Source organism: Talaromyces amestolkiae (genome assembly GCF_001896365.1).
Source record: "Talaromyces amestolkiae strain CIB chromosome Unknown scaffold1.1, whole genome shotgun sequence".
NCBI classification, from domain to species: Eukaryota; Fungi; Ascomycota; class Eurotiomycetes; order Eurotiales; family Trichocomaceae; genus Talaromyces; species Talaromyces amestolkiae.
Window position 1 is genome coordinate 395,367 of NW_024468037.1, and position 24,945 is coordinate 420,311.

Genomic DNA, 24,945 nt, shown 5'->3' on the forward strand with positions numbered 1-24,945 from the left:
ATTTTTCTATGATCTGCTCTTAGCGCATTGTTATGCATCATTGCCGGACTGCGAAAAGGCGTTCTATTGACTACACTTGGTTCTTCATCATGCATTTTGCCGCGCTGGTCAGGGTTGGCGTTGGTTTATCTCGGGAGATTTGAGGAACAACAAGTTTGGGCTGCAGGGCAGAGGAATGGGAACATATTGAGCCGTGCAACATGTATATTATTACTTTTAGCGGAAGCACATATTTATGACATACATTTTGATATAACCTGAAAATTCCATAGGAGAGAACGTTTGAAGTTAGTCCAGGCAACCATTCGCACGCCGCTCAAGCCACCGAAGGCCCCGCACTGGGGCTCGTAAAAGTCCCAAAACGGCAATTACGAGTTACGAGTTGTATCCTAGTTATCACTTGTACACTTTGCAGCAAGGGAGATTAAGGGGAAATAAATATCACACTCGGGATATAAAGGATGAGCTCTATATTTAGAGGTAATGTCTTTCCATGTGTCGTCGCTCTGGCACAATCGTCTTTACTACTTCCTTCTTGAAAACGTCGGGAATTATACTTCATTCTTCGCCTAATTCAGACTGCTCGGCTAACAATAAAGGCGTTTTATAGAAACTCAATACTTTCATAGGAGCCATGTCTGACGAGCCGGATCTCCCCAAAGCTCAGGGCGGCGCAGCATCCTCTCCCCACCAAGAGCGAGCCCCCAAGTTTTTCGACTACCTACGGGTCTTCAGCTACGCAACAAGATGGGATGTATGCATCTACATCCTAGGCTCTCTAGCATCAATCGGTGCAGGCATCATGATGCCGCTCATGAACGTCATTTTCGGACAGCTTGTTGGCCAGTTCACGGATACGATCAGGGACTCGAGTTCATCTACAACAGCCGACGACTTCCAGAAGCTTGTTGACAAACAAGTACTATACATCATGGGCCTGTTTTTCGGCCGCTGGTTCCTGAGTTCAATCAACAAATTCTGTTTTCGTATAATGGGTATCCGTCTCTCTGCTGCCGTCCGCTTGCATTACCTGAACTCGTTGTTGGCGCAGTCGATTCAGGTCATTGACTCCATCCCGCTCGGCGCGCCTGCTACCGCTATCACTGCGACCACAAATACCCTGCAAATCGGCGTATCGGAGCGGCTAGGCACTATGTTGCAATCTATCAGCACTGTTTGTGCTGCTGTCATCGTCTCGTTTATCTGGAGCTGGAATATTACGTTGGTGACGTCGTCGATGTTGTTATATGTGCTGGTCGTCTTGGCTGTGGTCACGCCGTTGATCATCAAAGGGTTTAATGCTATGACGAAAGCGGATGAAGAAGGTATAGCGCTCGCTAGCGAAGCTATTGAAGGGATTCGTCTGGTCGCTGCATGTGGTGCTCAGGATCTTGTAGCCTTCCGGTATAACGATCGTGTACAAGAAGCGAGGCGACGGGTCCAGCATACTGCGCCATTTATTGGGTTGCAGTTAGGTCTTATTGTTAGTTATCTACTCCTTTCATTCAAGGAAACATATTGTTCCTAACCCAAAGAGCAGTTCTTCGGCGTCTTTGGTTCCTTCAGCCTGGCCTTCTGGTATGGTGCTCAGCGCTACGCAGTCGGTGCAATTAGTAATGCCGGCGTGGTTCTTGTTGTGATTATGTCGGTCATGATGATTTTCATGGCAATACAGAGCATTTCGATGCCGCTCATAGATATCAGCAAGGCCATAGTGGCTGCCCGGGACCTATTTGTTGTGATTGATACGCCGCAGGCTGCCCCTGGTTCACTCAAGCCGGATCTTTCATCTCAAGATATAATGTTTGAGAACGTCACGTTTGAGTATCCGAGCCGCCCCGGAGTCACAGTACTTGATGGGTTGAACGTTTGTATCAGGTCAGGTCAGAACACGGCTCTTGTTGGCCCGTCTGGGTCTGGTAAGAGCACCGTTGTCGCTCTGCTAGAGCGATGGTATTCGCTGAAAACCCCCAACAAACTTCCCAGTGAAAGCAAGGGTGAAAAATCAGAAACAGATGCCAAAACTAAGATTTCCGGATCTATCGCTATTGGAGGCTTCGACTTGGATGATCTCGACCTCAAATGGTGGAGAGGCCATATAGGTTTGGTCCAGCAGGAACCATTTCTTTTCAATGATACGATATTCAATAATATCGCCAAGGGCCTTATAGGTACCCAGTGGGAAGATGAGTCGGAAGAACGCAAGAGAGAAATGGTTCGCAATGCATGTGCGGAGGCCTATGCCGATGAGTTTATCACTCGCCTTCCAAACGTGAGTATMCCCCCGCCACATAATTCACTTTCGTCCTTTTGCTTACTTTATACAGGGATACGACACTCGTGTCGGTGACGGTGGCACAAAACTATCCGGAGGTCAAAAACAGCGTCTCGCCATTGCAAGAAGTATCATCAAGAAGCCTCAAATTGTCATTCTCGACGAAGCCACAAGCGCAATTGACGCAAAGAGCGAAAAGATCGTTCAGGCTGCACTTGACCGGCTTTCCAAGAATCGCACAACTATTACAATCGCGCATCGCCTCTCTACCATTCAGAAAGCGGACCATATTGTGGTCTTGCGTGGGGGGCAAGCTGTTGAGCAAGGGACGCACCAGAGCTTACTTGCAAATGAATCGGGTGTTTATAGTGCTTTGGTGCGGGCTCAATCGCTTCATTTTTCGAATCACAAAACTGCTGATGCTCCTGAACTTGTGACGGATGACCACAAGTCTCAGAAAGCTGCTAGCATTTCTCACCTAATTGAAACTACTACCAGTCCGGAGACCGTCAAGTCGTCTCGATACATGTTACAAACCATTGTACAACTCTTTAAAGATCAGCGCGCACAGTGGGTTTCATTTCTGGGCATCGTCATTTCTTCCATGGCAGTTGCCGCAGGCACACCGATCCAGGCATGGCTCATTGCAAAAGTCATCAACATTTTCCTATTGACCGAGGCCGAAATCAGACATCAAAGTAACTTTTTGGGTTTGATGTGGCTTGCTCTAGCCGGTGGCGTAGGTATTGGATACTTCTTCCAAGGCCTGATCAGTGTGCGTCTGCAATACTATGTTAATGCAGAGTATAACCTGGAGTATTTCAACAATCTCCTGCACCAGAAGCTCGGCTTTTTTGATGAAGATGCCAATTCTCACGGCACGTTGACTTCCCAGATAGCTGGTGACGCAAAGCAAGTTGGGGAGCTCTTTGGTGTGAATCTAGCATTTCTGTTATCGGGCATATTCGTCGTGATCGGTTGCGTCGTTATCTCACTGATCTTCAGCTGGAAACTCGGCTTGGTAGCTTTGTTCGGCACCATGCCAATCTTGTTAGCTACCGGTTTCTGGAAAGTCAGATATGAGGTGCAATTTGAGCAGATGAATTCAATGGTTTTCATGGAAAGCTCACAATTTGCTACGGAAGCAATTGGAGCCATTAGGACGGTCTCTGCGCTCGGAATGGAATCTTCGATTATCACCAGATATCAAAAGCTGCTGAATGGCCATATCCAAGAGGCATATCGCAAGGCTTTGTGGACTGCTGCTCTGTTCGGTTTTGCGGATAGCGCTACGCTTGGATGCCAGGCCTTGATTTTCTGGTATGGCGGAAAGCTTCTGAGTCGTGGAGAGGTGTCTCTAGAGGCATTCTTCGTCTCCCTGATGGCCATGGTGCAAGGTGCAGAAGGAGCAGCTCAGTCCCTAGCATTAACTCCAAACGCAACGCGGGCAGCAGCAGCGGCAAAACGTATATATGATACGCACGATTCTATTGTGAGGAGATCCGACGAAGTGACTACCAATGTGATACCAAATACAGACGGCGGAGTCGAGATAGACATACAGAACGTATCCTTCAAGTATCCAACGAGAGATGTTTCTGTCTTCGACGATCTATGTCTTCACATCAAGAAGGGGCAGTACGTGGCATTCGTTGGCCCTTCGGGCAGTGGGAAGACATCTATAATATCTCTTTTGGAGAGATTCTATGATTTGGAACCCGGAAATGGTACCATTTTATGCAACGGCGTTAACATCCATGATCTTGACGTCTATGAATATCGAAAGCATCTATCGCTTGTATCGCAGGAGCCGATCTTGTTCCGAGGTACCGTGCGCGACAACATCTTATTCGGCGTCGCGAACCCCGACTCAATTGCAGAGGAAAAGATCCATGAAGTTTGCCGCGATGTCTTCATCCACGACTTTATCATCTCTTTACCGGAAGGTTATAATACCGATGTAGGGCATAAGGGTATCGCCATGTCTGGAGGACAGAAACAGAGAATTGCTATCGCGCGGGCGATGATACGGAATCCTAGCATCCTTTTCTTGGATGAAGCGACGTCAGCACTGGACTCTGAGTCTGAGAAGATAGTGCAGGCTAGTATCGAGAGTGTGGAAGGGAGGACTGTGATTGCAGTTGCTCATAGACTGTCGACGATCCAGAACGCAGATATTATCTTTGTCTTGGATGATGGTAGGGTGGTCGAGTCTGGGAATCATAGTGAGCTTATTGAGAAGCACGGTATATACTGGGAGATGGTAAGCCTTTGAGCTATGTGACTTGCGCCATTTCGAATATTTTGGCTAACAATGTGAATCTTTTAGTGTCGAAATCAGATGTTGAACCAGTAGTGGCAATCCATAGGAATATGCCCCCCTTTGTCATTCCTTTTTGTTCCCTTATGTCTCTATTCTCTGTACGAACCGAATTGTGATTTCCTCAGCAGATATTTAGATGGACAATTTTCCCCTCAAGTTAGCTTTAGAAATGAGCCAAAAACCAGAATTTGCAATGTAAGCTGATCCGTGGATCCCGGTTTGCAGGTTCTTCGAATCAGCCCTACATCGATCATTGCTTAGTGGTTAGACTGTGTAAAATCGACCGATTTTTGATGGAAGGCGGGATTTTGCGCGATTTTCGAAGAGATCATGTACTAGTCTTGTCTGTAGAATTGAGCTCTATAGAGCATCATTGAACAATGCACTGAATCCTCTTCCGACATGAAGAATGTTGCTAGTATGCATATTTTGCTACCAAACACCGTACATCAACGCCGCCGTAGAAAGTATACCATCAGTATCTTCCGGACCGTATAACTATATCAAGTAGAGTAAAGATCAATGAGAAGCGGCACCACATTTGATGAGGATACACGCCGCGTCCATTTCGTGTTTTCAATGTCACTCTGAACATCGGCTACCTCCTCTACAAGGAGCCATGTTTGCGCGACCTCATCTTTATCCATATATCGAAAGACGACTCGATCACCACCGTCTTCAAAAATGAACTCGCGGCGCCACAGCCGTCGCAACTGCTCTTCAGGCGTCCCCTCGCTTGCATTTATGCTCTCCGCAGTGCGGTTTCTCACAGCTATCGCATACATGGCATGTGTATTGAACAGTCCATCCTGGCCTGGATAATCTCCAAGCATCCACACAGCCTGTTCTCTCACCAAAGGGTCACGACAATGCATGGCAATAGTCAGCAAATGCAGTGCCAACACGCATTGTAGTGACAAGAGGTGAGCTGGATTCCTGCTATTACGCTGAGCTGTACGCAGGAGAACCTCAGCTAGTGACAAATATTCGCGGAACGATGGAGTTTGTGCTTGAAGTAACTCCATATCAAGGAATATTGACGTATTTGTAAAGATGTACATGCCTAGGTGTTGCAACCGCAAATGAATAGCTCGTAGATAAGCAGTAGAGTCAGGGTCAGACATCATGATCTTGTTGAAAAGCGGAGTAAATGCCCTATCAAAAGCTTCCAACACCTCTCTAGATCCTTTACAGAATTCTTTCATTCGAGAGTCACCGATGATCTTGAGATGAAACGTGTCAGGGAAATCTTCAGCCGTTGCCCCCTGCGATTTTGACTCGTGAACCAGCTCCTCCATTATCAGACCTAAGGCCATCTGCTCACGCTGAAATGAGATCCATAGCTGCTCGTATTCGTCAAGGCTTTCAAATGTGAGCGGAATACGGTCCAAAATCGGAGAAGATTTTGATATCTGACTCAGTAGGACCATGAAAGACTCCATCGTCTGCTTCTGTCTCCTTAGTCCTTTTAGAAAGTTTGGGAGAGCCGGTGGACTTTGACCTGATTTGCCGCGTAGTATGAGGCGAGCTTGAGGTGCAAGATACGTGAATACGTCTGCTACCGAGCTGAGTACTGGTAACGGATTTGGCGCAAATTTCGCCACATGATTTTGTGCATCGGCATCAGTTGTGAGAATGAGTAGCAGAGCCAGGCCGTGGTTGATGTGATCTAAAGCGGCCTTTCGATTGCCTCGGAGAATTTCGAAGAAGAGTAGCAAAACCGATAAAAATACAGCATCTTGCAAAGAAGCTTGCTGATTTTGTACCTTCAATGCGCGGCAGTAATAAGCAACGGCGTTGAAGTAATGCGTGTCTGCTTCTGTCGACGAAACACTCGGCGCTGTCACGGCACGAAGCTGTCTGACCTTTGTCTGACTGATCCATTTACTCAAGGCGCCTATGGCCATGGCAGAATAGCGAAGAGATGGCGTGCCTTGTGCAATTTGAGGCATAGATATTGTCCATAAATCCCCATTGGTTGCTGCAGTAGCCCATGGGGCCTGAGTCATGGTCACAAACTCGTCAAAGTAGCGCATATCCACATCTCCCTGAAAATCGGAATCTGGTTGAACATACAGCGGTACTGTTCGTGCTGCCGCAGGAACGATCTGCGTGGAATTCCAGACGATCTGCGCAGGGCCAGAAGATTTGGACTTGTTATTCCCTCCGCTGGCGTATCCTTCACAATGTCCCCTGCTCCTGAGACAATTCTTACACTGTGGCTTTGCCTCGTCACATTTGACATGGCGACGTTTGCAGGTGATGCATCCTGTGCGGACCTTCTCAGTGCTTGTACGGGGCCGCCTTTGGTGGGACAGGCGTAATGATGTGGACTCTTTCGGAGTCTGAACATGCTCTCCGGGTTTTAAGTCGCTTGACTGATCCAACAGCGATGACTTCGATCTTTCCATCATCCTACTACCTGGCGGTGCTGTTGAACCTTGTAAATGGTAGATCGAGGCAGCGTCTCATTTGATACGAGCCAGACTAGCTAAAAAGAGCTAGTCATGTAAGTACTACTAAAGCCGGTTTATAACGAATCAAGAAAGCATTGTCCTTAGAGACCCACCTGAATTTCGTTATCGACTGTCAATTCGTTATACTCGTTTATTTTTTATAAACATTGAACTGATAGCAAGATTAAGAATTATTATCCAGTATCTGTTCTAGCCAAATGTTTTGAAAACTACTTTTACTGTAGTGCAATAATCTGCTAGTAGCCTCATACTACAGACTCCTGCAAATCCTTTACCATGGATAGATTCAAAAGCTGGATGCTTTACCCTATGGGATACAGTAAGAAGGGCTGAACGTTTATGCATTTGACTCGAACCTCTATTTTATGCTTGTTTGTTACATCGTAGCGCTTGAGATGAGTGCTCCGTCGCGGCCGAGGGCTATTATTTTTAGCCCTAAAACATTCATACACATATCAAAATGTTTCAGTCGCAGTGTATACGCCAAAGTTCTCGATCACAATTACTGGAGTATGCTGTGCGCGTGTGAAGCATGGAAATATTATCGCTGACAAGTAGGTCGCCAACCTCCCACTTGAATCGATAACAGACACGATAGTCATAAGACAGGTTGTCAATGATCGATGTAAGGCTCGCATCATCGTTGTCTATAGTCACGTCGCAGGTGCTGAATTTTGTTTTGGTGCTATCCCATGGTTGATGCCAACGTAAACAAGGCTGTCCTGATGTGGGATGTGTAACAAGCAGAGGTAGTTTGTAAACTTTGGCGTCCCAGAAACCATCATTCTCCATGCTCCATGTCACCTTCTCAAGGCGCTCTCGGTTCCATGGCAATGGAAGATAGCGAAAGAAAAGACGTGAACTGGCGAATAGCGTCGTACCGTCATCATGTTCCGAGGCGGTCGCTCGACAGAAGAAGAATTGATATCTTGGGGCAGTTTGAACCTTGGTAGTCTCTCCAGTGATGGAATCAGTCTCTTCACGAAACTTAAACATACCATCGTAGTGCATAGGCATTGCTTCATTTGACTTGACGTTGTTGTTCTCCTTGTCGATGCGCTTGGAGTCTTTGACTTTGACAATAATGTCCTGGTTCCAAGTAGCAATCTTGCCAAGTTCACCCGCTTTCTCAATGAACAATCCCTCTCCTTCCGTATTCTTAAAACCGCGACAGACTACAGGGGATAGGTTGCAAGCCATTTGTCGTAATTTGCTCATTGGTATACTTCTGATTGAAGGTGGTTCTCCCGAGCCAGTACGCGGGCGGACGATAAGCCCACACGGATAGAGATGCTCAAAATCGACTTTGAGGCCGTCTTTTGACCAGTCAAATAACTCCGAGCGCTCTCGATAGCAGTACGGCTGACCATTCTTGATGATGAGATCATGAGTATCACGCACTTGATCAACATGGGCAGCGCGGTAGGACCCATCCACACCGACCACAACACATGAATGCCACGGAGTATGTCCAATGGCATGTTGATCTTGCGGATTGAGCCCTACCGAGACTTTTTGACTCTTCGTCGACTCATGAATGGAGAGTCGCACGTAATCCCCCCTTTCAGCTTTGATAGCGGCAGCGAACATCTGGCCACGTACGATCATACTTTGCGCAACCTGTGAAATATGCTCACCCCTAGCACGCTTGCTCATTGAGTTGGTCTGAGGAGCAATATCTTTTGTCAAGAACTTTATATACCCACGGTAGGTTGCACGAATGTCTGAATCGTTCTTAATTGCAGCTCGAGGGCAGAAAGATGGATTCCCAAAACGTAACATGAGCTCTCTTCGGAAACAGGAAGCATGCAATAAATAGAATTCCTTTGCGGATTGTGAACTGCGAGATGATAGCTCTTCGTGTCCAAGTAAATCGTCGAGCCTGAGAAAGCGCAAATGGTGGAGTCCCTGTTCTAAGGCAATTCGTCGCAGGGCTTCTCCATACTCCCAAACCGTTTCATCCGTAACACCAAGAATGTCTGGTTCTGGTTAGCACCTCGGAAATCAGAAGTAAATTTTTATTGATGAGAGCCCATTTACCATTATACACCAACCCATCGGAGGTGATGTGTACTTCTGCACCAGGCTCGTAGACTTGGGTAACATTCTGACAGAGAGCATTGAGATGTTTTAATGCAAGTTCTTCACCGAGATCAGGAAGAATTCCCATGACTTTATCCTGAGAGTTTGGAGACTTGAAAGGAAATGCCGGAAGAACCATGCGTACTGGCTCTTGGTTTTCTATGAACGTTGCAATGGTTGGCAAGAATGCTTCCACATCTCGGCTTCCAACACCTGGCCCATTGCAGTTGATACTGTAGCTTTTTAGGACTTGCATGACTTTGGTTGCCAATACCATGGAAGATGATTTTTCGGTCTGACCTTGAAAATCATACCTGAGTACTAATCATAATATATAGGAGCGTAAACTTACTGTCATCAGAGGGAGTATTCAACGATTCATCAGAGACGGATCTCTGAGTATCATCGTGTACGTCAGAACTGACATCAATACTTTTGTTGTTGGGGAATGTAGTTATTCCATTTATGGCGATGTTCAATAGCAGGGTAATTTTGTGATCGGTCTTGTCGATTTGACTGTTTTCCGGTTTAATGACCGGTAGCTGATAGATCAAGGAAGTCATCTGGATGAAAAACTCTCAAATTTTCAAGTATCGAAGGTAAAAAGACATCGAGTGTGCAGGATTAAAGCACTGTAGCGTTAATAACAGTTCATAACAGGATCAAGGGTTCTTATTTAGAGCCTTACAATTAGACCTGATTCATGCTATTCGGAAACTCATACACCACCCGGTTTTGCTTTTTTCTTTTCTTCTTTTAATCAGCATCGTACTATTGTTTATGCAAATACTATGGAGTTGAGAATCGGACTTACTCATAGATCTGGCTTCGAATATGATTGCAGAGCTGGTTTTCCTGCACAAGCGATTCTAAACCGATTCGTATAGGCCTATGTGCATCTGATTCATGACGCCATTCGTACCGCGGAGTAACATCAATTCCTTTCGGATGATTTTACATTGGCCCAGATGTATTTAGATCTAGATCTGGTACGACTCTCCATGGAGCTCCGAATAGGTTGCACCATCCCCAGTATGTTTCTCTATCAACGAGGCATGCATACAATCGTACATTGTTCACCAAGTCCGATGGCGATGACCAACGAATCATGCAATTCCCTTACTTGAACGATAGCGCATTACTTGAAAAAGAACGCAATAAAAGATTTCTCTGTTCATAGCTCCACATTGCCTCGTAAGATCCACATGTCTTCATATATGCTGATCCAGTAAGATCTAGAAACAAAAATACGATAGTTTCAGTCAAGGTGGTAATAGGTGTCAAGATCGTGTCTTACGGTACTTAAAGGGCCTATCAAACTCCATTCCTCACAAGAAAGTATTGTATGACAGATATGAATGTACAATTCTCATGACTAGTCGAGGAAAACAGCCACAAGCGATACGATAATCCCGATGTCATATGCTGATACCCTCGTCTTTATTTCAATAAAATAGCGGAATTCGATCTTAATAGGTCATAATATCTCCCAATAACCGATGCTGACAGATGTCTTGCATATTAGCTGCTTCCATCGCCAAGGTTATTCTTTGCATCTATTCGGAAATCAAAAGGGAGTAAATTTGGAACGGAGTTATGATCGTAAATATGATCATATCAGTTGATCTTTGCACGTCCGCAGTGCACGTGAATCAGTAATTTCCTATTCTGATCTTTGTTCTTCATATAATCTCCATTCTCGTCATCCATCACCAATGAAGAATTTTCATCGTGTCTATATTACAGACAGTGCTATAGAGCTTAGTGACCGGTACAAGTAGGGATTCGCCTGGCTGAGAATTGAGTTTCTTTAACCCCGAAAATATACATGTATGCCAGTGGTGCATGTTCTTGAGCAATGTAACTCCGAGTCGTATCGGTATTATGGATTTCGAAAGCCGGATACATCGCGAGTCTCTAGATCTGATTAGGTATAAGGATATCCATTCGGACCCCGTGTGTAACATTCGACAGGATACTTAGACAATCTATTTCTTATGATCATCCATCTTTTCACAACCACGTACATTGCTATTGATCCCAGACGAGAGATTATCCTCGATCATAATGAGCTCCGCGGTCATCAGAGAAAATGACATTGAAAGTGTCATTCTAGCAGTTTCACAAACTGCAGAATGCATGATTGATGGATACAAAGTCAGCCCAGATCAACAAAGACGAATTTTGGCAGCCTGCGATAAGCTTTCTTCACAATTAAAATCACCAAGCAAGAGAATTGCACAATTGGACTTCCAAGTCAGTATTATAATTCAAGGGACTCGATGGAATCCAAGTTTTATGCATACTGACGATACTCTCGCAGTGGACAGAAACGACCGCCATCAGAATTGCTCTCGACATGGGAATATTCCAGATGGTTAACGACATTGGACAGGCAGACTTCACAATTGATGAAATTGCTTCATATTCTGGAGCGGATCCTGTACTAATTGGTAAGACCATGAAAAGACTGTAAGAATTAGCTGACACCGGCAGAACGTATTATGCGATCTTTGATCGTCAGTGGTCTCTTCACCGTCACACCTGGAAATTCCTACAAACCAAATGATTCAGTCAAAGGGTTATGCGAAGGTGGTGCGCTCAAGAATATGATTACATTTATTCAGTACGTGGACCATCATACTGAAGTTATCGTGAGCGAATGAATATATTACTGACTCTTCTCGAAAGCGATGTCACTGCTCTAATTAGCCAAAAACTACCTGAATTCCTCGCAATTACAGGATACCAAAACCCCAAAAATGTGAATCTTTGCCCTTTTCAGTATTCATTCAATACCGAGGATCGATTCTACGACTGGCTGGCCGCAAAGCCGATGCTCTATAAAGCCTTTTGCGGGATGATGGAGGCTACCGAGAAACTCGTGTTGCGATGGCTAGACATATTTCCTGCTTCTAAGAGGTTTGAATCATATCGCGGGCCCGGAGCCACACGTATGCTGCAACTTGTCGATGTTGCTGGTGGAATTGGACACAATCTTCAATATCTTTTGGATGAAATACCGGATTTAAAGGCTAATCTTGTTCTTCAAGATGTCCCGGAAGTTCTCAAAAACAAAGTTGACACCAACAAGGGTGAGATCCAAATTATGCCGCATGATATCTTTCAGCCACAGCCGATCAAAGGAGCTGATGTTTATGTTTTGAGGCGTGTACTACACAATTGGCCTGATAATGAATGCCAGCAAATTCTCGGACACATTCGGGATGCGATGGAAAGCAATTCCATACTCCTCATTCACGACCGAATTTTTCCGGAGAATGGAGGAGAGATATCTTCGGCAGATGTCTCGTTAGACTTGTCAATGATGATGTTATTTGGCTCGATGGAGCGTACCGAGAAACAGTTCACAACGCTTCTGCAATCCGTTGGCCTGGAACTCGTACACATTTGGAAAGCCGAGAAAGAAGCGCGATGCCAGGAGGGTGTGATAGAAGTAACTCGAAGCAAGGGATAATAGTCTTTATATACAAGTGGCCAAATTTCTCTTACATTGTGCATGTTCTTAGGATCTTTTTTTGATATAGATTATGCTGGTAATTCAACCATAACAGAGATTTGCTGTTATATGAGATATTCGCTATTAGAAGCTGACATGCCCAGGATGTGAAACTCGCAAACTCGCAAAAGTTCTGTGTAATATTGTAAATATGTGATCCAAATTTTCTTCTGTCTCCCAGACTCTCAGCTCAGGGTTACGTCCTGAGAAGAAGAGCAAAATAGGGCTAGGGCTCGGCTTGCGAGGAGGCTGTGAGGACGTTTTCTCCCAAGCCCTAGCTCTAAGAACCGGAAATATACTGGAGTATCTGAATATGATTCAATTGAAAACATTTTGATCCTGACGCGATCTTCAATTGTTATAATATCTACAATTAGATTTACGCTTGAAACGTATTATTATTGGTTTTGGTCAGTAACATCGTCCACGCCCGGTAATGTAGTAATATCTAGCACTTAAACAGAAAGTGAAACACAATATGTTGCGCGTATTGTTGAATTAATTGAATATCGCTACTTCAAATATTGCACAATTCAAGATACGAGAGCTTTTACAGTATCATGACCAGACTAAACGAACCATTCTGGTCAATCTCTCTAGCATAGAGATGTCTTTTGCTTTCTGGGCCGCAGCCCGACCTGCGACTCTTCCAAAAGCTGCACCTCTAGTCAGACCAGACCCCCCTGGATAGTTGAATGCAAAAAAGCCACCAGCTATCTCCCCCACTGCCCAAAGACCGGGCATTATTAGCCCTTCATCATTGAGTACATGAGCTGCATCATCTGTCTTCAACCCTCCATAGGTAAACGTGATGCCACATGTAACTCCATATGCCACAAACGGGCCTTTATCGATAGGTAAAGCCCAATTACTTTTGGGAATGGCAAGCGACTCCGTTGCAACACCATCAAGAGCAAACGCATCAAACCTCTCCGTAGCATCCTTGGAAGTTGCGGCATTGTACTCTTGTATGGTTTTACAGAAGACTTTCACGTCAATGCCAATCTTATTTGCAAGCTCCTCAAGAGTATCGGCCTGGACCGGGGACGCAATTGCGTACCGTGGCTCAAGAAGGTGGAGGGTCTTTTGATCAAAGACCTGAAAGGCACTGGCTCCAGGTTGCTGAGCAATGATTGACCCTGTCTTTGCATATGTAAGGCTGAAATGATTTTCACCTTCGTCCATAAATCGATCTCCGTTGCTATTGATCATGACAGAATACGGGAAACTGTACCGGCTCATCTTGTCGGCGTCAGTTGGTTTTAGAACCTTAGGTGCATTAAGGTCATGAGGAGTTGCATGACAACCCCCAAAATGCCCCGCAACTCCAGCTCCGACATTTACGGCTTTTTCCATCATGGTGCCCGTATTGAAACGACTGCCACGCAAAGATACAAGATCCCAACCTTCGCCTAAGTACTGCCTTCGGAGCCTCGGGGATGCCTCGAATCCACCACAAGCAAGGATAACTTGACCAAAGTAACTGCACGTTTTGTCTTGGCACCTCACTCTAATCCCTCTGATAGTGTCTCCAGTAGCAATTAGGTCGGTGACGGGCGTACCATAAAAGACAGTAATATCGGTGCTCTCTACCTTCTTCCAGAGCATCTCCATTAGGCCAGTCCCCTCGCCAATTGCCATGATCGTGTCCCACGGTGGCATGTTCACCACCTTTTGGGCTTGTATAACGTTGTCGCGATCGAAAAATTTTCCCAACGGCAATTGCCATTTGACACCAAGCTCCTCTTTCATCCACATCACGGTGTCAAAAGCATGCCTTAGCATCACAGCTACCTGTTCTTTGTTGCACTGCCCCTTACTTGTCCGCTCAATATCACGTTGATACATCTCGGTGGTGTAGGGATCCATCCGGCAATATTTGACATCGGTCACGGCATCGGCATCGAGAAGTGGTTCAACAGAAGATAATCCATTGTGTGGTATGCGAAATATACCAGAAGAAAATCGGCTATTGCCTCCACGCTCTTCTTCTGCTGCTGCTTCGAAGATGGCCACGCGTGCTCCCGCTTGATGAGCAGAAAGAGCCGATACCAAGGCAGCGTTCCCACCTCCTACAACAATCACGTCAAAGACAGACATCTCGGGCCGCAGATTGAGGGTTGAGACCTTTGATTCGGCGATGTGCTTGGATAGGACACAGCTCCTGTTTCAATATATAGTTGATGAGTATCAAATTGATTTGAGTCTAAGGCTGAACTGTCTGTTGGAATAAATCCGAACTCCTTGTTGATGATCGCATATATGGCTACGATTTGGGCGTGTTGACGCAACTCAATCGGTTCGGCAAATATGTACATCAAAACAATACAATACATACATCACTTTGAGAATGAATCGCAATACGACAAATGATTGGATTACCCTGTCGAAATTCATGTCCGAATTCGGTAAACTTTCAATTTATCTCCTCGTATATAGCTTGTAAATTTACACATGTCTTGCAATATACAGTTTTGTTTGACACTTCCAATCTTCGTGTGTGAGTAAATAATCCACGTTTCCGGGAATTCATTTGATCAACGTTGCACAGATCCGAAGTCTTTACGGAACATATCTAGAAACTCCGTCAATAACAGTGAGGGAGCGGAAGGAAAGTCCGTAGGGATTATGCACTGAATATATGACTTTACCCTTCATGCGAGTATGAGCCTTGTACGACCAACGACCAGCTCCACTCAAATTAAAGTATTTCTCACTGAACCGCCAGATATATTTCTTTTCAGAGTTCAGACGACGGCCTTTCTCTCTCTCGAATCATACACAGCCTTCTTTCGACCCTGGTAGTAAGTCTTGGTGAGAATACAGTCTCTGATAATCTCATAACCCTAGAACGGACCTCGCACACACAGCAAAACTCTAGCATTTGTCATTTTTCAGACAAGAAAAATGAGTTTATTGATGCTTTTTGGCTTGATGACTATCTCCGGGATTGCACTATCCTGGTGGCACTTTCGTGTTCCGGAGACAATTCCTAAAGACATTCCGCGTATTCCTCTATATACCAATGTTTTGTCCATCTGGTGGAACATGGGTGATTCTGAAGTTTATGATCGTTGGGTTCGGAGACGATTGGAGGAACATGGTGCGGTTGCTACATGGTTCACTGGACGTTGGTGTGTGCTTGTAGCTCATCCTGAACTTCTGACTGATTTATTTCGGAACGATGAATTATATCCCAAGATTGGCATTAACATCAGAGCTCCTGATGGAAGCCTCGCAGCCTTCTCAGGGGATAATATTATCAACGCGGGTAGTAAAAATTGGAAATTATACACTTCAATCATGAAACCAGGTATCGTCAAAAAATTTGATCTGATGCCGATTCAGAAGAAAGCAGTCAAATTGGTTGAGAAGCTTAAAAAGGACCAAACTCAAAGTGGGCCTCATACGGGCATATTTGTGATGCCATGGCTGGCAAAGTTTACGCAGGACGTGATGTCCCTCTGCTTTTTCAGCCTAGACTTGCAGGTATCATGACGCACCATTTCTTAAGATCTTGATATCATCTGGTGACTAGACTGACGCTGAAAAACTTTTCCAAGGCACTTGATGAGCCGTTAGTATCCTATGAGCGACTATTGTCCGAAATTATTCCCTCGATGTTCAACCGCTGGTACATGTACTTCCCAATCTTGGATAAAGTTGGCCGGTTTCTGGAACCCCGAAAATCGGCATTTAAAAACATCGAAAACTTCGACCGCCTGCTTGATGGTGTTATGAGTCACGCGAGTCGCAATCCTGAAAAGCAGTCTGATGTCGTGTCCTTTCGGTTGAAACAGGCGTTAGACTCTGGTCAAATCAACCTCGACCAATACCAAGCCAATCTGAGGATGATGTTCATGGTCGGTCATGACAATACAGAGTTTCTCCTGACCTCTGCCATGTGGGAGCTAGGAAAAAGAACCGTAAGTTCGATTACAGATTCGTCAGTATATGTCTGTCTCCATCGTGATTCTAATATAATCCGCAACATAGGACGTACAAGATCGCATTCGTAATGAAGCTTCAGGGATTCCTCACACAGGCAGCGGTGTCGAAATTATGAGCAGTCTTCCATACCTCACATCCGTCATATACGAACTACTACGCCTATATGCGCCAGTTGCATCAATGATAAACCATTCAGTATCTCAGCCAGGGTATCTCGGGGGTAAAATATTCGTCCAGCCCGGTCCTTATATCGGATGGAACTCATACGCAATTCACACAAACCCTCACTTCTGGGGTCCAGATGCACATAAGTTCAAGCCCGAGCGATGGGGCTCTACAATATCAGAGATTCAAACAAATGTACGACGACATACCGCCAAGGGAAATTACATTCCTTTCAGCATGCATTCGAGAAAATGTTTGGGGCAGGGGCTGGCTCTATCAGAAACCAAAATAGCTCTATTTGAGCTTGCGAAGCGTATAAAGTGGACAGTAGATCCTACATACCAGTTGAAAATGAGTGGGGTGAGCTGATAATATCTGATTCCCACCGTCTTACGTATTTTTGAAGTGGACCGACTAACTATGAGTTATAGCCAATGGTTACATTTCCTGTCGGGCTGAGAATCATTATAAAGGAGGTGAATGATACTGATCACGGTTCAGATGTATAGAATGCTTGCGGCGAGATTGAACATGGCGTGATTACCCCCTCTTTAGTGCCAACTAGGAACATGCTTATTGACCCAGTATGATATCAGCCAGAAATAATGATGCGTTGTGGGAAGATCTATGACGGAGTGTCGACAATCGGTGACATTTCCTTTCCATTCTGACTTTCGGGTATGATTCAGTGTTTCAAGATAAAATAAGTTATGAAGGATTCTGCTAGCTCAGTCCATAATAGAACCAGGTTATGATGGACAAGAGACCCCTTATCACCAACTGATACCAGGCTAGACATTATCCATAAAAACATTAAACTTGGAAAGTGCTCCGATCCGCCACTAGTCATTTGAATTATTATGCCAGAGCAGTTTCCATTCCCATATAAATCAGATCCCAGATATTTCATTTAGGCGTTAGACAGCCTTCCGTTCCTTATATAGCCAGCTTCTACTTTAGAATCAAGCAATCGTCACCTCCTAGATTTGTGCACTTGTTTTTCCAGCTTGCACACCATTGAAGTACTTATCAGTAAGACAAATAGTTATTCAGGGTAAAAATACGACGTTCTCATGAAGTTGAAACAAAGTTATGAATATGGCGGTACCATATATCCACCAGTCCCACTTGATTGAAATTTAGAAACTAAGATCTTTAAACTCAACTTTATTTCGTGAGGAGAAATCTTGAGGCAACATAGAAAATTATCATTATAGACTGATAGCATGGTAGTACTAGGTGGCTCCACGCTCACATACCAATATTTTTGCCTTTAACACTTTTCCACTCGACAATCAGAGCACCAATGATACTTATGCCGGCCATGGCAGCACCAACAATGAAAGTTTGGGTAATGGCATCATTGTATGCGAGCAGGACCCCTGGTAAATTCGCCGAGTCGACAGCTTGCTTGATTCCAGTGGCGCCAGCTCCCAGAACAACTGCGGGGTCGACTCCTGGGGCATACTCGACGATATATTGGACGAGCTTGTTTGAAAAAACGTTTTCATCAACCGAGACAAAAAGAGCACCGCCGAGGACCTGCATAAATACCATGAGAGCGGTACCCGTGGGCACGTCCGCAATGTCGAGTACTACCTGTACGGCGATAAGGGGCTGCTGGACCCCAAATCCGATACCGAAACCAGCCAGAGCCTGGTAGCCAATCCATCTTGAATGCCCGGTGTCTGGATGAAAGGTGGTCATGAGGCCGTAGCTAATAGGTGTAATTATGGAAGCAAGCAGCATGAAGGGAGTGTAATAGCCAAATGTGGTGACGGCAACTCCTGAGATGATGGAGGCAACCACGTTGCTGATTAGTAACGGTAGGTTCATGACACCGGACTCGACGGGACTAGCGTTTTTAACAGCCTGAAACCAAATGGGCAAATAGTAGACACTGCTGAGAAACGCAGCGCCGACGCAAAATGTAAAGATAGCGGCAGACCAGACGGTGCGCTTCAAGAAAATACGAGGCGGCACCGTGGCAAAGTCTTGCTGCCAGTACTGAAGAAAGAGGAAAACAATGAGCAGTATGCCAAACAAGCAAAAGAGCAGGATAACACGCCAACTATTCCAGGCATATTTGGTGCCGCCCCACTGCATAACCAGCAATAGGCAGATTATGGCAGGCATGAAAACGAGATTACCCAGGGGGTCGAAGCGTCTGAATCGTTTGGACCAAATCTCAGACTCTCTTTTAATTTGCGGGTCGGGAAAGAAGATTATAATCACGAATAGCGTGACAGCCCCAATAGGCAGGTTGATGAAAAAGCACCAACGCCAGGTGACCTTGTCGGTGAAGACACCCCCAAGCAGGGGGCCTGCAACCGAAGCAATACCATACATGCTACCAATAAAGCCGCTGTACATTGGGCGCCGCTCCAGGGGTACTGAATGTGCGAGGATGATGAGGGCGCCGGAGAAGATAGCTGCCGAACCCATMCCTGCCACTGCGCGGCCGATGATCAGTGTCAAGCTGTTCTGGGCTACACCGCAGATCAAGCTCCCCAGTTCGAAAAGAAGAATCGAGCCTAAAAACACCCATTTAATGCTGAAGAAGCTGTAAAACTTGCCAGACAGTAGTTGCAATGACGCCGTCGTCAGCATGTAGGCTACAGATGAGTCAGGAAAACTTGCATCAATAAATACGTATATCTAAAACAGGACGATGATCATACCACTACCGTACCAGCCTACGTCGTCTAGGCTGTTGAATTGGTCAGTGATCTTGGGAATAGCAGTCGCGATGATAGAATTGTCTGCAAGAATATTAGCTATCGAGTAAAAGACAGTATATGCGGCTGAAAGTGCTTAAATACCAAGTGCCATAAGGAAAACACTCAAGCACAAGGCCAGAACTATCAAGAATAGGTTTATACCCGAAGGGTAGTCGGTACCATCTTCGCGTTTCTGTAAAGTGTTGACCGACGAATGCTGGGCTTTTTCACCTTCCTGAGCGTCGCCAATGACTCCTGGGTCAGTCACAGGGGATTTATCGGTAGAAATGTTTTCCTCCATGGATTTGAGTCAGATAGTACTGCTTAGCAAGCTTGCAAGACTCAAGCCTTTTTTCTGGCGAATCTGAGTGTAGATAGTAGGCTCTGAAAATATATGTGAAAACAAACCCAGATAGCTATACTCTGAAAACACCTCTCCAGGGAAATCTATTTGGATCAACTTTTGCTAAAAACTAGTCGGTATTGTGAAAAGTTCTTGTTTTTATTGTTAGCTACCAACAGTAATATGAAATTAAGGGAAGGGAATGGTGGTTACCAGCCAATTGTACCTGCTGTACAACGTGCATACACTCGTAAGAATGGCACCAAGCTTCAAACGGCCAGGATGGTTGCACACAACCAGGATTTTAGTGTGGTAGTAAACAGTATCAAATTATTATCAACACTATGCCAAACAAAGGAACTCGTGGAAGGAGAGCGTATTTGCTACCTGTTCTATCAGAAAGCTATACGTAAGCCTCGTTTAGGTACATATACCTCAGAGCCCGTGGACCCCTGATTGACTCCGCCATAATTTAGATGCAATTGATGAGAGTCTTTTGGCCAATCGGTTAATCTCATTGCCCCCCTTGGAGCCATATTATTTTAAACAGACAGACTCTAGCGATCTTTGCTAATGGGACGCTAACCAGGGTGAACTACTCGTTATTTAGGATGTATAAACAACCCCACCGTCTCTTCTTTGCTTTCATGTGTGAGTTGATCCTCTTCCGATAGTCGCCGAAAAAAAGCTGAACCTGAACATGAGTACAGCACAAGAGCTCGTGCCTAACTCAGTACTGCTGTCCCGTATGTAGCTCCGACATGGTTAGCCATCTGCTTTTAAGAGACCACCCCTGCTGGAACCTCCACTGAGCTAAAAAGATGTACTTATCTATCAATTCAGCAGTAATTCGCTCATATCCAATACTACCTGCCCTTGTTATTATTTGGTTTGCTCCACACTTCGTAGATGACTACTAGGTATGTATTGAACATGTCCATCATTGTGCGTGCAGTCCACTAAAGTACTACTAGGATTGTACATAAACTAAATCACAGACTAAGAAACAATCATGTAATCAAAGCACTATTCCCTTGCATCGCAATTTGGTATTCAAAAAATACGACTTAGTCCTTCGCTTCCAGCTAGGATGCAGACTATGTTACAAGGGCTTGAATGTATTTCATCTAATCAACACTATAAATAACACCGACATCGTACTGAGAATGCTTGGTGCGTGTGCGTAAAAGAGGGGTGTGCATGCATTTATCTACCATMCCAGCCATATTAGTACTAGTGTTTTGGAGAAATTAGCCCTAACTTTTGGAGTCCCACTGTCTGACACCAAGCTTTTATGATGCACCGTTTTAGAATGTGGCACAGGCTGTCATCGCTTGGGTTTGGCTTCGCGTCGGTAATATATATTACTACTTATTACGTGGTACTACACGTTCAGACGGACCTAACGCAGCAGCTAAAGCGGAAGTAAGCAGATTAATAGACCCTGACGCTACTTATGCAACAGGGCTTATCTCATGCAGGCAGGCTACCTCGCCTAAATACAAATCTATGAGATGTGTTACGTAACGGTGGAAAGCTTGAACTTACAGGTGCACGGACAGAGGTGGTCTCCAATGCATGCATGAGTTGATTCAAGCGGCAAAGTGCGAATAAGACTCTGTAAGGGGATGAAGTATTCCCTTCTCTTTTTAAAAAATATCTATGATTATAGGAAAGAAATGTCCTTTTTGCGACTATTCAATGTTACTATCAAAATTGAGCTACGTAAAGTATAAATAACTACTTTTCTAATAATGATAGATTAAGAATGACGTTGAGCCAAGCCCAATAAGAGGACATAAGTAATGCATCATGAACGACGATAGATTCGAGTCACAAGATGTATATTTAAAGGGAGAGCATAATATCCACTCCAAATACTCTATTATAAATCAAGATCTATGGGTAACCTTGACAGCAACTGGCTTGGTGGTTTCAAGGAGTGTACCGAGCTTCATCTCATGATCATGTTCCTTAACCTGCAAGTCGTACGTCTTGAGAAGGGTGAGGAGATATACCTTGGCAGCCAAGGTTGCAAATTTGTATCCAACCTGTCATTTTCTCGAGTTAGTTGTATGTATTAATAAAGATAGGGCAAGCTTACACAGTTACGTGGTCCGTACCCGAAGGACATAAACGGTTGACTCTTATCATAGTTACCGAGGAAGCGCTCCGGAATGAATTGATAAGAATCAGGGCCCCAAAACTTGGGTGAAGTATGGAGGTGAAGGTAAGAAAGGTAAATCAGCATGCCCGGTTTCAAGGTAACGGGGTTCTTGCTGGCGGCGAGCTTGGTTTCGTGGTTGATGACTCGAAGGGTAGCGTGAACAGTTGGGTGTAAACGGTTGATTTCCATGATGATAGCATCTAAGTAGGGCATCTTGGAGTTAACACTATTGAAATCGTTGGTGTCTACTGAGTCAATCTCAGCCATGAGCTTCTTCAGACATTCAGGGTTGTTGTCAAGCTCAATCAATGMCCAGGTAACGTTCAAGCCAATACTGTGATGACCTCCTACGATATGGTCAGCTCTGAGCATAATCTTTAAAATGACATCAATAGTAGTACGGACCGAAGAGGTTGAGGTTGGTGAATTCAGACGCAAACTTGGAGAGAGGACCGGTTTTGCCTCCACCAGTCATGACAGACAAATTACGAATTGTTTTCAGCGGAGCTTCTGGGTTGGTCTTCTCGTATGCCTCGAGCTTCATTATGTTGGCTTCAACGACCTTGGCCACTTTCTGACGGAGCTTGGACTCTGACCGAGTAGGCTCGCCTGGGGTCACCATCTTGAAGAACAACTGAATAGAATACCAAACGGAAGGCCAAGGATTACCTGCCAAAGTGATAATGGTTTCAGATAGTTCTAGCACGCGGCCACCAACATAATGGTTGGGGTTGCCATATAGAGTCTCTCCCCAGAGAGCAATAGCAAAGTTGTCTGCAGAGTATCTGATATCATCCACATCGGCAACTTTGGCCTGGCCTGTCAACATATTGGCATGCTCTTGAGCTATTCGCGAAATTGTGCTGAACTTTTCGGCATTGGACTTGGTGCTGTTGAATTCACGAATAAAGACATTGCGATGGTGGCTTGTGTCGGGGCCGACGTAGTTGAAGAGAGATTCACCTATGAGTCGCCGCAGTGTCCAAAAGGGAGACCAACTCATCCGTCCAATATCACCTTCCCTTTTTCCAATTAGCGAGCAATATTTCCTCTGGTTTTTGCACTGGTACGTACCGAGATGCTATTTCTTCTGGATATGAAAGAACCTCTTTCACCATGGCCGGATCATGGACTGAAACTAGCACGTTATTGACAACTTTGGCATACGAGATCCCGTCCTCACCAATTGCAATGAGTCGGCCGAGAAGCTGAGGCATTCCATGCTTGAGGTAGATGGGCATGGCACCCAGAATTGGGACACCCCTGAGTTCGGGAACGCCAGGGAGGATATTTTCATATAGCACAGATCTGAATGTAACAAGGCCCAGAATCATGAGTAGACCGACAGCAGCCGTCACAACGATGGACGGGTCGATGGTCCCCAAGGACTCTTGAAGAGCTTCGCGTAGGATAGTGTCCATTCTCAACGATTGATAGTAAGCTACGTATTGTAGACAGAAATAGTTTTAAGAGAGAATTGTTAAGGATAAGAAAAATCAAGTGTCTAGCTAGGTGCATCGGCACAAGCTTTAATTTATGCTGTTTTCCCTGAAACCCTCCATCATGTCTTCGAGTCAGAGATTGATCAAGTCCAGCAATGCAACTACAAGCAGCAACATCGGAAGGCTTCGTCCATTCCTTACAAGCTAACTCAACATACGAAGATAGTGAAAAGTCTTGAACTTAGCATATTTCAACAAAGAATAGCATACCTCCCGTGTATCGTATTTCAGCAATTGGATATTTAGCTTGATGCACCTTGGATAGAACGGAGCTTCAGTAATGCCCGTGATTGGGTCCGTGAATTATCACGGAGAAATAGAATCAAGACTAGATTGATCCTTGCGAGCTAAAAGTGCTCAAACAAAAGATACCACCGGAAAGCAAACATGTCTATTTATTTTATCATTAGAATGTCACGCACGTACTGTTGGGACAGGGGTCAGGGACATCATGCACATCGCAAAAGAATATGCTATCCACGTCAGCTTTTGAGATAGCGGTGCCACAACGAGAGTTTGATGCTGGCTTAGAGTGAGTATCCAGACCCTAAATGCTTGCTACCTTGCATTCAGTGGATACGGTCGTCGTTTCGAGAAAGAAGATTTACGGGCATGCTGATGTACAAATCATACAATTGCTGCGGGCGTATGTACTGAGTACCCCCTCTCTTATCTCACATTTGCTAGATTGAAGACTAGTCTGGATAGAGGACGAGAAGTTATAATGATATACTCAGAGAGCTTAGTATTATTATCTCTAAGATTACGGCAGAATGACTATCGAAAGAAGGACTCCGGGAATAAACAGTCTTAAACCTCAGAAGTTTATATCTTGTCTGGATAGGCAACACAGAATGGTACATATGTAAACTTCATTAGGTCGTTGATCTTTATTGTGGTATACTACATGTAAGAACGTTCACTATTTCTCAAGTCAACAGTTTGTTGCATTTATGACAGGGATACCCTACTAGCGCCAACATTCCCCTGCCGTGATACAGGGAGTACAACGACAATTCTACGAGAATCTGCCGCAGGAAAGTACTATTAATCTATATTACATGATATAATTGAGAGAGCTACATTAGTTACGCTGCGGATATTAAGAAAGTGGACCCTGATCAGTAGGTATCCAACTTCAATGATGTTCCGATATTCCGGCGGCGCAGTCAAATGTCATATATGAATGGCTTGCATATACTTTAACGCTACAGATTGGCCCATGAGGCAGCCTTAATTGACCAAGCTTCTGGCACGAGTTGGCTGCCGAGTCATGTTTAGTGCATTGCATTGCATTGCATGGATGACTAGATACGCAACAACCGCCAAAGTGGTCATAGTATGCTCTTAATTCGCGAAGGCTACACTATTGATTAAGCCAAAATTCACTATACGTGTTCAAAACGCAGTGTTTTACAGC

The 24,945-nt window shown here is 44.9% G+C and overlaps 6 protein-coding genes across 6 annotated transcripts; 3 read left to right on the plus strand and 3 right to left on the minus strand.

Moving 5' to 3' along the window:
• Positions 1-634: 634 nt before the first annotated feature.
• BHQ10_000127 (uncharacterized protein) lies at positions 635-4,631 on the plus strand (the record flags this gene model as incomplete). The annotated part of the gene is made up of 4 exons (XM_040873287.1): positions 635-1,483; positions 1,541-2,272; positions 2,328-4,538; positions 4,605-4,631. 4 exons carry the CDS (start codon positions 635-637, stop codon positions 4,629-4,631), a joined length of 3,819 nt encoding a protein of 1,272 aa, XP_040728632.1.
• A 470-nt stretch (positions 4,632-5,101) lies between these two features.
• BHQ10_000128 (uncharacterized protein) lies at positions 5,102-9,434 on the minus strand (the record flags this gene model as incomplete). The annotated part of the gene is made up of 3 exons (XM_040873298.1): positions 5,102-6,976; positions 7,628-9,054; positions 9,116-9,434. The coding sequence occupies 3 exons, from the start codon at positions 9,432-9,434 to the stop codon at positions 5,102-5,104; spliced, it is 3,621 nt and encodes a 1,206-aa protein (XP_040728633.1).
• Positions 9,435-11,516: 2,082 nt separating this feature from the next.
• BHQ10_000129 (uncharacterized protein) lies at positions 11,517-12,635 on the plus strand (the record flags this gene model as incomplete). Its single annotated transcript, XM_040873309.1, has 3 exons — positions 11,517-11,610; positions 11,654-11,783; positions 11,849-12,635. 3 exons carry the CDS (start codon positions 11,517-11,519, stop codon positions 12,633-12,635), a joined length of 1,011 nt encoding a protein of 336 aa, XP_040728634.1.
• A 600-nt stretch (positions 12,636-13,235) lies between these two features.
• BHQ10_000130 (uncharacterized protein) lies at positions 13,236-14,777 on the minus strand (the record flags this gene model as incomplete). Its single annotated transcript, XM_040873321.1, has 1 exon — positions 13,236-14,777. The coding sequence occupies one exon, from the start codon at positions 14,775-14,777 to the stop codon at positions 13,236-13,238; it is 1,542 nt and encodes a 513-aa protein (XP_040728635.1).
• A 1,203-nt stretch (positions 14,778-15,980) lies between these two features.
• Positions 15,981-17,162, plus strand: BHQ10_000131 (uncharacterized protein; the record flags this gene model as incomplete). The annotated part of the gene is made up of 3 exons (XM_040873332.1): positions 15,981-16,166; positions 16,241-16,603; positions 16,674-17,162. The coding sequence occupies 3 exons, from the start codon at positions 15,981-15,983 to the stop codon at positions 17,160-17,162; spliced, it is 1,038 nt and encodes a 345-aa protein (XP_040728636.1).
• Positions 17,163-18,044: 882 nt separating this feature from the next.
• Positions 18,045-23,444, minus strand: BHQ10_000132 (uncharacterized protein; the record flags this gene model as incomplete). The annotated part of the gene is made up of 7 exons (XM_040873343.1): positions 18,045-19,408; positions 19,475-19,555; positions 19,616-19,768; positions 21,805-21,907; positions 21,961-22,370; positions 22,429-23,045; positions 23,098-23,444. 7 exons carry the CDS (start codon positions 23,442-23,444, stop codon positions 18,045-18,047), a joined length of 3,075 nt encoding a protein of 1,024 aa, XP_040728637.1.
• Between the last annotated feature and the right edge of the window lie 1,501 nt (positions 23,445-24,945).